Raw genomic sequence first — 14,986 nt, forward strand, 5'->3', positions numbered from 1 at the left:
GCCCGCTTGGAGGCAGGCTGTGCAGCATGGCCTTTCCCAGTTTGAAGAGACACTTGGCCAACAGTCCGAGGCTAAGAGGCAAAGAAGGAAGGCCCATAGCCAGGGAGACAGACCAGGGACAGACTGCACTTGCTCCTGGTGTGGAAGGGATTGTCACTCCCGGATTGGCCTTTTCAGCCACACTGAAAAGACGCTGTGCCAGAACCACCTTTCAGAGCGCGACACCATAGTCTCTCGAGACTGAAGGTTGCCAACATAGGCTTTACAGATAATGAATGCGTTTTTCAAAAAAACAACAACAAAAAACCCAAAATTTTTCTTTTCATAAAATGTGGGTGTATTATGGATGTTTCTCCATACTTATCCTTTCATTTTCATTACCCAATATAATTGGGTATCTATACTGGGAAAAAAATAGTTGCCCGCCCACCTCTAGAATCTTGGCTACAGGCCTCCCCCCCCCCCAATTTGGGAGTTTCATGATATGCTGTTGGGGTGGCCTTCAAGGGCCGGAGCTGGGGTGCATCATAGAGACAAGGAAATCACCACCAGAAAATCTTTTTCTGCACTCTGTGTGTGGTTTTAGTGAGCAACAGCCCCCCCACCTCTCCAGTGGTTTACCCTTAAAACTAGAAGACTCCACAAAGATATGAAGAAGGGAGTATTGGCAAAGCCTGACTCAGGCTGAAGCCTGAAGCTTCCTGTCTGAAGGGTTACACAGTCAATTTTGTTCAGTTGGTTGAAGGGGGAAAAATCCCAAAATAAATAGTAAAAAGGCATGGCAAGGCTAATGGAAGTAGCATAGCTCTTCATTTCAGCCGCCCCAAAAAGGCCTCTTGATTGAAAACGAAATGCAGGGGGGGAAAAAACTCTTCCTCTGTATCCATGATTTCAGATTCTCTCCATCCTTCCCAGCCCCCACTGTCAGCCCCACTAGGTTTTGGGGAAAAGTCTGGTCGAAAGGGAATAGGAGAATCCCGCGCCCCACCCTTTTCTGAACTGGGATTAGTAGATCCACAGCACCACCGTGTGGCTGGTAATAGTAGCGACGTCTTGGAGCTTTCAAGACAGAGAAGCGAAGGAGGAGAATTAGAACGTAAAAGGAGGCTGTAACTTCTTGCCAGGGAGGAGAGGCTTTCAGCTGGAGAATCCTCTGGCGCACCCGACTGGTTCCTTCTCTTCGCCCCAAAATCAAGAAACTCCAAGGCTTTGTTTCTCCCCGAAGATGCAGAGCCTCTCTGGACACTGAAGGATCCCTGCAGTGCCTTCCCCTGAAGTTGTGGTGTTTGGCAGGTAGGTGACACTGCATGCACACTGCTTCTTTTTCTTTTTTTATTGAATTATCGTTGGGAGAAAGTCAGACATTTAGTGAGCACAACTGTGTGAACGTGTGAAGTGGGGCAGGGCACTTTGGCAGCCGAAGCTGTCATCAGAGAGCTTCTGGGGAGGAGGCACAGCTGGTCCTCCCGGGCAGAATGGCTGGACCTGCTGCTGCTTCTGTGCTTTGTAAGCACTTGAGCTGCTAATGCTAGGTCAAAGCTACCTCTGGCTTCACTCTGATGGAGGGAGGGGAGTTATGGGAAGGAATCTTGAGGCTCCCCACTTCTGCAAGGAGCTCATTTTCACCCTCAACAGTCTCTCAATACTATGGAGGTCTCTGATCTTTCTGTGGCTTGACAATATCCAGTGCGCTTGCTAGAAAAGCAGCTGCCTTTCTCCTTGGGATAGATTCGGTCTGTCTGCTTCCTTGGTCCAAACCGTAGCCCAGAGCTTACAGGTTGGCCAAAGCTGCCCTGCTGATCTCCCATTACTGTCGTTGTCACTGTTATCATTCCCAATGGTGCTGTGCTTTTGTTTTCACTTTGTGCCACAGTAATTCACCAGCAGGCGCATTTTGTTCCCCACTGTAATGTCAAGAAGGCTGGTGAGACTGAAGAGCAGCTGCAGTGTTTCTTCTATCACGAGATGTCTGCCTTGGAGGATATGAAGCCTCTTTAGGGCCCAATTCTATCCAACTTTTCCACACCGGTGCAGTCGCAGTGCAGCCCCGAGGTAGGACAACAAATGTTCCCGTACGTTGAGGAGGCCTTTGTGACTGCCCCTTGCACCACAGGATGCAGCAGACACCCCACTGACATGGCTGCACCAGTACAGGAAAATTGGATAGGATTGGGCCCTTAGTCATGAAAGTAATGGTTGGGTTCCCTTGGTTGGGTTCTCTTGTTGCAGAAGGAAACTCTTGACATCTGTCTCTAACTCAACCAGCTTCTTGTGCACTGCTGTGTCTTCTAGTAGGGTTGGTAGCAGGTCTGAACGATTCTCAAAGTGGGGGGAGAAGAGGAAGCAGCTGCAGTAGGTCCAGGGACTCTCACTGTGGATCTTCATTGAGCATGCGTTTAGTAGGGAAGAAACTGTGTCTGTCTGGCTTCTTTCACACACTGGCAAATAACTGGATCAGCAGGGCCACTGTTTGATACAGACTTTCCAAACGGACTTTCATGTCTCTTCTTTCCCTTGATCTGATGGATAGCTGCTGCAGAACGTTATGAGCCAAATATAATTTGCATTCAGTATCACAAAACTCAGTAATCTTGAAGCTGTGGCAAAAGTTGCATCAGAACTTTTTAGTAAAGCAGAAAAGATTGTTCTCTTAGGGAGCAGTTAACACAAAAAAACCTTTTTTAAAAATGGAATAAAAAGTGGAACAAAAATCCTAATGCTCAATATTCGAGAAGGTAGTGGAGGGCCCAGTTTTGCAGTCTTGAAAAAGCCTGAAGGCCAAACATGGCATGTTCTTTTTAAACATTCATTATAAATCATTATTTTATTTTTATTTTAAAAGAATTGTACTGAGAAATACTTGCATTGTGCAATTCAATTAGATGTATCTGCATGATAAGACTTTTTCTTTTTTGTCTATATTACTTTTTAAAAATCTGAAATCTGGTCAGCCTCAGTGTTAACACTATGAAGTTTATACAGAACAAACTACAGCAGAGACTCTTTGGAGGGCAGAAACAGTGCTGTTGAGGGAACTTTGTGTGTTTACAGTGCAGGGATGTATGGATCTAAACAAAAAAACCATGGACCCTTCATACACAGGCCTGCAAAGACTAATGACGAGGGACTAGACTAGAGATTGATTAGCACAGTTCAACCAGAAAAAAGTAATGTGCAGGGCAGAATCTATACCATTTCTGAAATCTCTGGCTCTGGGGTAAAATGTTGCTTACAAGCTCAACTGATATTTTTCAGTTCATGAAGTCAGTGAGACTCAACTCATAAGTAGTGCCCATATTTCAGTACCCAGGAATTATGTCCAGGAAGTCCTAGGTCGAATCTCCAGCAAAAAGTGTTATCTGCTGAAGCAGGGATGGTGTCAGAGGTCAGCCAGTTTGTGCACTGGCTAAAGGCCCATGCTCAACAGAGGGCCCACCTGACCAGGCCAATCCTGAACCTTCTGTACTGATGGCAGTGATATTGCCCAATGTACCATCAGGGTGTGAGATGCCATGAGCAGTGCCCAGTGCATGCCCAGTGCAGGGATTTCACCCAAGGCACCCAGGAAGCATACATTGTACCTTTTATCCTGAAGACCTCAAGTGATGAAAAAACCATGCCTCTTGTGACAGTTCAGATCTCACACCTCTGAGAACAGGGAACCATTTATTGAAGGGTTAAAGGAACATTTTGCTTTGTAAACCACTTTTTGTTGAGAAGCAGTATATTATTATTATTATTATTATTATTATTATTATTATTATTATTATTATTATTATGTGTAGTATCTGTATAGTGCAGTGGTTAAATATGAAGACAGATTTCAACCACAGTATAAGCATAGGCCCTGATTTGTCTTGTCTAAGGCAACAAAGCAGACAAATATAGTTCAAGAGCATGGATTTTTTCCTTGAGAAAGGCTAGGTGAGAGTATATATTTTTAATACCACCCTTCCTTCCAGAAGCTCAGGGTGGTGTGCATGATTCCTTCCTTTCTTTTGTCCTCTCAACAACCCTGTGAGGTAGGTGAGGCTGACAGATAGTGATTGGTCCAAGGTCATTCAGTAAGCTTTGTAACTGAGCAAGGATTTGAACCTGGATATGGTTCAAACTGAATAAGGCCTAGTTGTTCATCAGTACCTTTCCATGGAAAGTTCAGTTCTTCTACCTATTCAGAGTAGTGACTAATGAGATTACACCTCACTTTCACTGGTTTAAATAAAATCATGGTACTGTTATCACCGATGGGAAGCACTTTTCAAATTCTTCCCCAGCCTTGCTAGCAGACAACCCTTGAAGCAGTTGCCATACATTGCAAAGAATTCACTCAGTCATGCTGTTAAAATTGAAAATTGTAATAGAAACAGTTTAGCAACCTTAAGCTGCAATCTTATATGCCCTTTCAGGGAGTAAGCCCTGTTGAATGGAATGAGACTCACTTTTGAGTAGACACATAGATTGTGCTGTTAGTATAATATTCATGCATGGTATTCTGCAATTTATATTACTTTTTGAACCATTTTTAGTGAATGTATTAATTGAAGAAATTGTCCTGTGTTGTATAGTAAGTCGCATAGTGTCAACTTCATGTCAGGCTGCAGGTGAGGGGTGGGGGTTAGTTAAACCATTAAGGGCACAATTCTAACCCCTTATGTCAGTGCTTTTCAGCACTGGCATAGCAGTGCCAATGGGACGTGTGCTGCATCCTGCAGTTGGGTGTCACTCACGGAGGCCCCCAAAAAGTAAGGGGCCCCCACAAAGTAAGGGGCCAAGGTAAAATTTGTTCCCTTACCTCAGAGCTGGGAAGCACCGACATAAGGGGTTAGGATTACGCCCTAAACAACTTAGGGCACAATCCTGACCCTCACTTAGGCTGACGCAAGTCCCTTGCGCTGACCCATGAGTGTCACAAAAGTGCTATAAAGCACTTTTGCGCCACTCTTCTCTGAGATTGGCCGGCGCCAGCCTCCCTGCACCGCTGCAGGCCCCAGGGAAAGGGTGAGTTGTGTCAGCCAAGCTCAACTGACAGAACGGTCTGGGCGTGTGGGGAGGAGGCAAGAGGGAGGCGTTTCGGGGCGGAAGGAGGGCAGGCGGCAGGCAGAACCATGGGCAGGCAGGGAGCAGGAGGCAGGGCCAGACCCAGCAGTTATGCCGGATTCTGACCTCATTCCCGTGCGGCCGAGGACAGTCAGGCTGCTCAAATTTGCAGGTGGCACAGATCCGAGAAGACCCATTGGGGCTGCTGCAGCGAGACACAGGGTAAGGCAGTGTTATTCACTGCGGGATGCCCTCTCGCAGCGATACAGTCATACCCCTGGGAGAATATGAGCCTGTCTCCTGCCCATCGTCTGCACTTTTTTTAAAGCATAAGGAAGGGCAGTTGCTCAGCTGCGAGAGTGGCTGCTGCCGCCCCGCCCTCTTTGGAGCATGATCGGCTTGCAGTCCTTAACCCTTGCTGATCCTTGTCTGGTTGGTTCCTAGTTCCCAGCCTGGGATTGCTTCTCATCAAAGTGAAATCTCTCTTTTCAACCCCTCCCTCTTCCACTCCTCCCTTTCGATCTCCAAACCTTCCCACTTTCCTCCCCCTCCCCAAATAAAAGCTTCCCATTTTACCCAGTCACCAGGGGTCTTAAAGTTGCTTCCATGCAGTTGGCAAAGGGGGAGGGGAGAGACAAGCACACACTTTACTTGGCCAGGAGCAGAAAAAGGGTACTGTTTTGAAAGTGATTTATTAATCTTGTTGTTTGACTGAAGAGGAAAGGCTGTATTTTTAATGTGATGAATCTTGCTATTAGAAGGGAATATTTATCAGCCATTGATGAAGTGATTGCCAGCCCAATCCTATCCACACTTTCCTGGGAGTAAGCCCCATTGCCTCTAATGGGACTTACTTCTGAGTAGACATGCATAGGCTTGAGCTGTGCATCTCCTAGTATAGGAGGCAAATCAGTTTCCTAACCAAACCCTTATCAGCTCTGATATATTTTCATGGTCTATTTTTGTTTTCCCCACCAGCTGCTGGAAAAATTTAATTTCATTAAATTGTGTGTAATGTTGGTCAGACTGGTTGTTCACAAAGTTCATTTGATAAAACAATTCTATTGGTATGCTTAAAAAGTTTAAAAAAATGAATCGTCCTGGACCAGACAAAATCTACCTACTCCAGCATCCTATCTCCAACAGTGATCAGCAGCTGATCATTTATAAAGCATGTATATTGCTGTGTATTAATAATATATTTTTAAGATCTGCATTTAATTAATAATATGATTAATATAATTAATATTTATATAGTTTATATATATTTAATATTATATTAATTATAGTTATCTAAATATAGTTAAATATCCCCTATATTTAATATAGTTAATATTTCTGGCCACTTCCTGTTTAATAATGTCACTTCTAGCCCTCAGGAACATGGTGGGGAGTCATGGCCAACAGCCACGGGGGTCAAGGGAGCCACTGGCCAGAAAAGTTTGAGTACCACTGGGGTAAGGGGAAACATTTCCCTGCAGTCAGCCCCAGTCTTGTGCTGGATACAGCACAGGCCTGCTGACCTGCCTGTTTCCAGTGTAAGTTAGGACTGGGCTGTTACTTATTTAACTTAAAAATGTATATCCCACTTTATCTCTCTAATGGGCATTCAAAACAGCTTACAAAAATCATAAAAAATATAAACATTATATAAACATTAAAATCCCTCCAACAAAAATCTCAAATAAAATCCAAAAGCAAGAAAAAAGCTGAAAAGCAGCAACAAACAATAAAAACACAGGCCCATAAACTAATCACATAAAAATCCAAAATATCCATATTATAAAGCCCAAAACTCAGAAGGCAAGTGTAAAACAAATGCTGAAAAGCCTCTATGGAGGGAGCAGTTCATAGACTGAGAAGGAATTCTATAATGTTGGTGCTACTACAGAGAAGGCCCTATTCCTTGCCATCATCTTTCATTATGGAACTTGAAGGTTGAAGGGTTCAGAGACAGCAGAAAAGGTCAAGGCTAAGGTTAAGTGCTGGACCAGATAGACGTGATATTGACAACAATCGGAAGAGCCAGAAAACATTGTCAGGATCAAGTTGAGGTTGGATGATGATGATGATGATGATGATGAAGAAGAAGAAGAAGAAGAAGAAGAAGAAGAAGAAGAAGAAGAAGAGATTTGTACACCACTTTTCAACAAAAACGTTCACAAAACAGTTTAATGTGCTATGCTGAGAGGAATAGGGACAAGTGCACTCCCCCTGCTAAATAGGAGAGTAGCAACCATTAAAAGGGGCCTCTTTGCCCAGTTACAGCCCAAGCCTATGCATGTCTACTCAGAAGTAAGTCCCATCAGAGTCAGTGGGGCTTACTCTTAGGAATGTGTGGATTGGATTGGGCTGTTAGCAGGCTATGAAGTACCAGAGAGGGTGGGGTACACTGTATTCCTACTCTGAAAAGCAACTCAAACTAAGGAAGCCCCTTGGGCCAAAGCTAGCCAGGCCCCTGTTGGTTCCTCAGGTTACATGTGCACAAGAGGAGCAGCACCAATTCTGGCCATGAGAGGGCACTGCCATGCAGCAGGGATAAAATCAATAGTTTCCTTAGGTTTGGAGATGTCCTGGTGGTATAGGATCAAGGTATGGGATAGGATCTGGCACACATCATTGCCACTGGATCCACCACCCCCTGCCCCCATTCTTCCCTGCTCAGTTTTTCCCCCAGTCTGCTCCCTTCCCACCCACCCCCACTGTTGCCTTATCTGGTCTGGCAGGCATAGAGGGATCTGGTGGTGAGGCTGCAGCATTGCCACCTCTTGTGGCAGTGCTTGCAGAATGGCAGCTGATGGAGCACGCATGCTCCATTGGCAGCCGTTTTACAACCATGGAAGTTACTTCTGCCACCATAATAGACTCTGTGCAGCAGCCCCCTGTATGTAATTCTTATAAAACTATGGCAGGGAATTGGGGAGCTTTTTCTTGCCTCATTGCATCTCATAAGCAGGCTAGCTGTGGTTCCATCAAGAAATGTGGCTGTCCCATCTAGAAAGGAAGGCTGGTTACCTGTTTAAAATGAAGTCAGCCACACCTGGCTTTGCTTGTGCTTGTCTTAGTCATCTCTCACCTAGTTAAAGATCCATTTCTTTCATCACACCATCCCTGCCTTTGTTAACTTTTAAACTTTTTAACATTTTGTTGTTTTATCTTGGATTTTGTAATTTTTAAATGTGCCTTTAGCTGCCTCACGTCCTTCAGGAAAGATGCAGGATACAATTTTTTAAAAGTAAATAAATGAATTACACTCTGCAGTTGGGCCTTTTGCCTGCTCACAACTGTGCATACTTGAATACTGTTCTTGTACATATCATCTTCCTCTCCCTCACAAATATGTGGGCAGCTCCTTCCTTCACCACCATGTTCAGCACCCTGCCTAAAGACCTCAGTCACTGGGAAAGTGATTTCTTTGCAGAAAGGACTCTGTGCAGCCTTCTTAAAATAGGCTCTTCCTGTGAAAAGATTGTACTTCTAGGCTTAGATGATATGAAAGGTCCAAACTCTTCATCTTGAATCTCTCTTACCTCTCAGTAGGGGTGCTCCTTTAGGCCATTCAGTAAAATTGCCCCGGAGTAATATCAGAGCCTACTGGAATATCCCTATTGCCGCTCTGAGAAGAAGAATGGACCATCATGATCCAGATTTTGTCCACAAAAATAAGCAGCATGGTGCTAGTTACATCTATAGTGCGCTTGCCTACAATCTTGGGCCACTTGTCACTTATGTACCGTGATTATTTTGTTGACTCTATTCTCCTGACAGGACTCAAAGTATATGCCAAGATGTTCTCCAAAGGCTTTTTAGCTGTTCTGCTCTATACAAGCCTGGTCCCCCTCCATGCTCAAAATGATGATGACGTGACTCCTGGAGCTTCTTCTTGCGCAGGTAAAAAGCTTTTTTCATCCCAGCATCCTTCTTTCAGCACTTTCTTTTCTGTTACACATTAAACACAATTTGCTGTCTTCATTGTAACTCAGGCTGTGAAGTACATGAAGGCTGTGAGTCAACCCTTATCCGAGCCAACGACTTTTCTTTGCCTTTTGGAAGTAAAATCTCATATGTTTATCCAATTCTGAAGGAAAAGCATTTGCAAAGATGAGCTGTTCTGCCTTTAGGCTAACAGGATGGAGATTTATAATAAGGAAAATTACATCACTGAATTTTAAGGGGAAGATGGGGGAACAAAGTGATCCATGATCATGGAGGTTTTGGGGAGGACATTACTTGCAGTTGCACGTATGTGTTTAACTCTGTGTTATGCTATGTGTTGTGGCCATATTTGCACACTTGAGCAGCTCAGGCTTCTTTAATTACTTGACTTTTGTGGATTCAAGATATCCAGCTTAGAATCAAGTACCATCATTTTAGACTGTGAGCCACTGGGACAAGGACCTGTCTGGGGTTTTGTTTCACTCTATGTAAAGTGCCATTCATGTTATAAATAAAGTCAAAATTGTATGCAAATAGGTGTTATAAGACATTAGATGAAATCATAAATATTACAGTGAATGTCCAAAAGTTGGTGAATGTCCCAAGTGAATGCCCTCAAATACACAAATATTACCTCACTTTTGGGACATAAACCAGTAAATACTGATAGACATGTTTAAGAGGCCATCATCATTCACTTGTCTCTCAGCTCACAGACATTCATAATTAAGGCCCAAATCCTAACCAACTTTCTAGAACTGGCATAGCTGTGCCAATAGGACGTGTGCTGCATCCTGCAGTTGGGTGGCACTCACAGAGGCCTCCTCAAAGTAAGGGAGTGTTTGTTTCCTTATGCAGGATCTGCATTGCCCTTATGTCAGTGCTGGAAAGTGGGTTAGGATTGCATCCTAAGGGACATAAATGGGAGGTGTCTCCCAAACATATGTACTGACAACAGTGCTATTTAAAGTATTAATAAATAATGTCGAGTTAGGGATGAGCACACAGCAAAATAGGCCAAATTTGCATATAATGCCACATTTTTCAGGATGGCAAAAACCCACTATGAAGAGCTCTAAATCAGGGGTGTCAAACATAAGGCCCAGGGGCCGGATGTGGCCCACTGAAGCTGTTTATCTGGCTCTCAAGCTCTCAGCTGCTGAGCAGTGCTGAGGTGGCTGTGCTGAAAGGGTGACCCACATGATAATTGGGCTCTCCCATATCTTGAAATATTCTCAAGATTTGCATATTTTCTTTTCTGTCATTTGTAGCTAATGAGTTCCTAAGTGAGAAGAAAGTGTTTATTTCTGGTTATGACTTGTTTAGTGACATCACTTCCTGCCTAATGACATCACCTTCAGCCCTCAGCAGGCATCATGAATGCTGTTTGGTTTGTTGCATGAGACAAGTTTGACAACCCTACTATAAATGATGTTTTCAGATTATATGGAAAGAACAAAAGAACAAAATGGAAAATGAGACTGGCAGCCCAAACCTATCTGGGTCAGCCACCAGCAGAACACATGATCTGCCAGCAGTGATAGCCTTACTGTAGTCATTAAAAAACCCTCCAGCAGTGTGCAACCTCTTACACAGCAGGACGCAGCCTTTCACATGCCAGTGGATCATTGCAGGCCTGTGGGGGAGGCGGAATGGGAGTTGGGGGAGGGCAGAATGAGGGCAGGGTGTGGATAGAATGGGAAGACAAGTGGGGTGGTGACAGGGGCAGGTTGGGTCTGAGAACAGGCGGGTTTGGCTCCAGAAGGTCAAAACTTCTGGAAGGTACAACAAAACTTTCAGCAAGGGAGCAAAATGTGAAATGAAGAACTAAGACAGATGAGGTCCTGTGACAAAACATTTTATACTTTTTCTTCCCATAAGATTGTGTGAGATCTTTTGTGGGGTGAGCTCATCAGGAAGCTTCTAGGTAACTTGATGCTCTTGGTTGCTCATCCCACGCACAACAGAAGTGTGTGCTTCTATTGTTTCTCACTTTACCGAAGGTGCCACAAAGAAGCTCTTGACAAGCTCAGGAAGCTAGTTACTTCATTAGCATGGACTCCTTGATTGAATTTGTCAGTGGAGTTGATGAAGACTATTATGTTTGGAGACCCTTCTTTTGTGTAATGATCAACTTCCTTTATGCCAAGTCAGGAAGCTCCTATGATGTGGCTTTTGTTTACAGGTTGAGATGTACAGTGTAAACAAGGTGCAGTCACTCACAAAATTGTCCAAGAAACAAAAGCCAAGCAAAACTTCTCCCAAATCAGCTTGCTGGTGGGCAGTGATTTCTCTGACAATTAAAAGTGAGCACTTCCTCTCAACCTATGGGATCTGAGACCTCTTCCCATCAGTCCAGTTTTAAAGTCACATTACTGACCTGAATTGTTCTTTCTTGTCAGGCACCAGGTGTCATGTGCATGTGTATTTGTGCATGTAACATGGCATGCATTCAAATGAAACAAGTGAAACAGTTGCCAGGCACCACACAGTGGTGTCACTAGGGTTTGTATCACCCAATGCAGTGTGGGGGGAGGGTAGAACGGGGGCACGGAAAGGGAAAACAGGGTGGGAGGAAGGTGGTAACAGTCAGAAAAGTCACCAGAGCCCAGGTCTACCTGACTTCCTAATGCAGAACCCAGGTCTCCAGTTAGAGTCCTTCCTGATGTGGCACCCAGGTCTACTGGCCAGGAAATGCCTTGCCTTGAAGAGGCCTCCGTGACTGTCCCCCCACCATAAGATGCAGTTCGTGCTCCATTGGCATGGCTGCATCTGCTCTGGAAAGTTGGATAGGATTGCGCCCTAAGTATATCAGAGAATTTTTCTGCATTACAGCCATCCTGTGTTGTTGGTTGACCTGCAAGATGTCAGTAGTAAGTCACCTTGGGCTTTGCTTCAGCATCAGAAAGGCGGGATAGAAATTTTTCAAATAAAAAAATTAGACTAAGGGCGCTATCCTAACAGGTAGTTAGGCCGTAAGGCACGTTTCCGCCTCCTCGGGAGGAAGTCAGGCCAGTGCTCCAAGAAGTGCCAGCCTATGGAGGCTGGCGGAAGCCTCCATGCCGGCTTCCTCCTAGCACCTTGCGTCGGCTTGGCTGAGCCAATGCAAGGACGAAAGGCAGGCATGAGCGAGACAGGGAGGAGGAGGGAGGGAGGGAGGTGTTCCTGGGTGGGGGAGGGCAGGCGGCGGCCCCAAGGCTGGGATCCAGCAGTTATGCCAGATCCCAACTCCCGTTCCCAGGAAGAACCGAGCAGCTTCAAGCTGCTCCACTCTCCTCGGACTTGTGCCACCTCTACAGGTGGCACAAGTCCGAGGAGACCCATTGGGGCCAGCAGCCCTTACCCAGAGGTAAGGGGAAATGTTTCCCCTTACATCTGACTGAGCTGCTTATGGCACTGGATACAGCGTAAGCCTCCTGGCTTGCCTGTTCCAGCGCAGGATAGGATTGCGTCCTTAGACTTCCATAGTAGTCATTTCCGTCCCTTTGACTTTCTTGGTGGAGATAATAATAAGTATTTGCATAGTGCTTTCAAGCATTCAAAGCACTTCCATTCATAGTAGTGGTAGTCCTCACAACACCCCTGTAAAATAGATCAGTATAGGTTGTCCCATTCTGGAACCCCTAGTGGATAAAAAAAATCTGTGGATAAAAAAACAGTGAGGAAATAGATTTAAAGACCCACTTCCAAGTTTCTTGCTCTTCCATTGCTTCTAATGAATTAAGGTATTGCCTTGACATCCACAGGGGCTTGATTCTGGGACTCCCTGCTGATACCATAAAATGTGTTAAATAAAGAAAATAAAAAAGTGCTTCCCTTTACAAATGTGGTTTAAAACAACTTTTCTTATAATTGTAGAGAGGCAAGCAGCAATTGGAAATGCAAAGGACCCACTGCCTTTGCCTGGCTCAGCTGAAGAATGTAATAAACACTTGCATGATGGTCTCTCTACAACAGTAAGAAAAGCAGTTTTTTAAAACTGTGATTTTAAAGGGATGCATTTTTCCCCTTCTCCGGGGATCAGCACATTCCTTCTCATTTGCAGTGGCCGTTTGTGCTAAGTCAAATCCATGTATAAAAAATCCGTGTATAACGAGGTTGGACCTGTATTATTATCTTCATATTGCGCACAAAATGCTGAGGCTGAGAGAGCATGCCTTTATTCACGGCCACCTGATGATTTATGGCAGAGATGACATTCAAACTGGTGAATTTCCGATTCATAATTCACTCTCTTAGCTTCTGTGCTGTTGGTGCCAACCCAAAGCATCCAGTTCAGTAATGTCAGTCTGGTAGTAGTTTGGTTACATCCAGATCTTCTCAGTGCATTCTGCCTCACTGTCTCTTTATACAGATAAAACTGCATGCCCCATCAATGTCTACTTCGTGATTGACACATCAGAGAGTGTTGCCCTGCAGACTGTGCCCATTGAGAGCCTGGTTAATAACATCAAGGAGTTTGTCTCTAAATTCATCGGGAGGCTGAAGTATGAACTCTACCAGGGCAGCGTAGAAATCACTTGGCAATTTGGGGGACTTCACTTTTCAGACGTGGTGATGATTTACAGTGACTTCACCAGCAATGAGGCTACATACATAAGTAGGTTGAATGCCATCCAGTACATCGGCAGGGGCACATTCACAGACTGTGCTCTCTCCAACATGACAGCAGAGATCAAATCTAGGGGAGCTCCCGGAGTGAATTATGCTATTGTAATAACTGATGGCCACGTGACTGGAAGCCCTTGTGGAGGGATGAAGCTGCAAGCTGAAAGAGCACGAGATGCGGGTATCAAGCTCTTTGCTGTGGCCCCTAGCCAGAACATCTATGAACAAGGGCTTCGGGATATTGCCAGCTCTCCACAGGAGCTGTACCGTAATGGCTATGCCGTTACAGAGAAAGATTCCATTAGGATAGATTTCAACACCACTGACAGGATCATCCAAGTGATGGTAAGTATTAAAATCTTTCTCTTTAGAGGGGAAAAATATCAATGCCATTTCTCAAGGAATAGTTTTGTTTAAAGAGATTTGTGCTGGACTTCTAGGACAGAAGTTGTACAATGTGATAAGTTCCTGTTAGAATGGGAAACAACTGTAACTGTAACTTTTCATAAAATATTCAGCAAGGTCCTAGAAAGGAAAATAAATAAATAAATAAAATCTGGAAAATCTCTGTACCGGTGAAACACATGGCAGGGCCTGGGAGACTTAGGGCATAAGCCTAACCAGATCTACTCAGAAGTAAGTCCTATTGTGCCCAATGGGACTTACTCCCAGGACAGTGAGGTTAGGGTTGCAGCCTTAAAGCCAAATCCTGTCCAGTTTTGCAGGGCTGATGCAGCCCTGCCATGCACTGCATCCTGCAGTGGGGAGGCAGTCATAAGGGACTAGTCACTAGTCACATAAGTCACTCCTCAACATAAGGGAATGTTTGTTCCATTACCTTGGGGCTGCATTGCAGTTGCATCAGCACTGGAAAGTGGGATATGATTGGACCCTCAGTTTCCATGGTCTGGTATTCCCTCCCCCTTGAGCTCCCAACATATTTTTCTGATGCAGACCCTACACATTAATAGGTATTATGCAAAAACATTGTCCAGTTCTGGAAAACCATAGCACTGAGGATACATCAGGGGGGAAAGTGCAGGGATTGGGCTTGTAACTCTTGCTATCCCAATGTTCAAACTGCCAGCTCTGGTTTTACTCCTCTGTAATCTGGTGTCTTCCCTCAGCATTCCACTATAACTGCCCTCATGTCCATAACTGTTGGAAAAGGGGAGGCGGACAGCATTGCAATCAGCTAAAATACCCTTTTCCTGTAGTAAAATCCACCACCTGGCTAGGTTGCTGCTCCTAATTAACACACATGGGAGCAGAGGCTGGGTTTCAAAAGAAATACTTTACTCACAGTTTCCAAGCTTACATATCTTCTGAGTGGTCAGAAGTTCCTACCACTTGTGGAACAGAGATACCTAAAAGCTTGTATGTATGTATGTATACCTTGTATGGA

The 14,986-nt window shown here is 44.6% G+C and overlaps 1 protein-coding gene across 1 annotated transcript in view; it reads left to right on the top strand.

Annotated features, from left to right (window-relative positions):
* Positions 1–1,135: 1,135 nt before the first annotated feature.
* COL6A2 (collagen type VI alpha 2 chain) overlaps positions 1,136–14,986 on the top strand; it is a 64,494-nt gene continuing 50,643 nt past the window's right edge. The window contains exons 1-3 of the mRNA XM_066631341.1: positions 1,136–1,293; positions 8,806–8,928; positions 13,328–13,926. Coding sequence (XP_066487438.1) covers positions 8,826–8,928; positions 13,328–13,926 — 702 coding nt within the window. The 5' untranslated portion in view covers positions 1,136–1,293; positions 8,806–8,825. The remainder of the gene's footprint in view (positions 1,294–8,805; positions 8,929–13,327; positions 13,927–14,986) is intronic.

Source organism: Tiliqua scincoides, chromosome 1 (assembly GCF_035046505.1).
Source record: "Tiliqua scincoides isolate rTilSci1 chromosome 1, rTilSci1.hap2, whole genome shotgun sequence".
NCBI lineage: Eukaryota > Metazoa > Chordata > Lepidosauria > Squamata > Scincidae > Tiliqua > Tiliqua scincoides.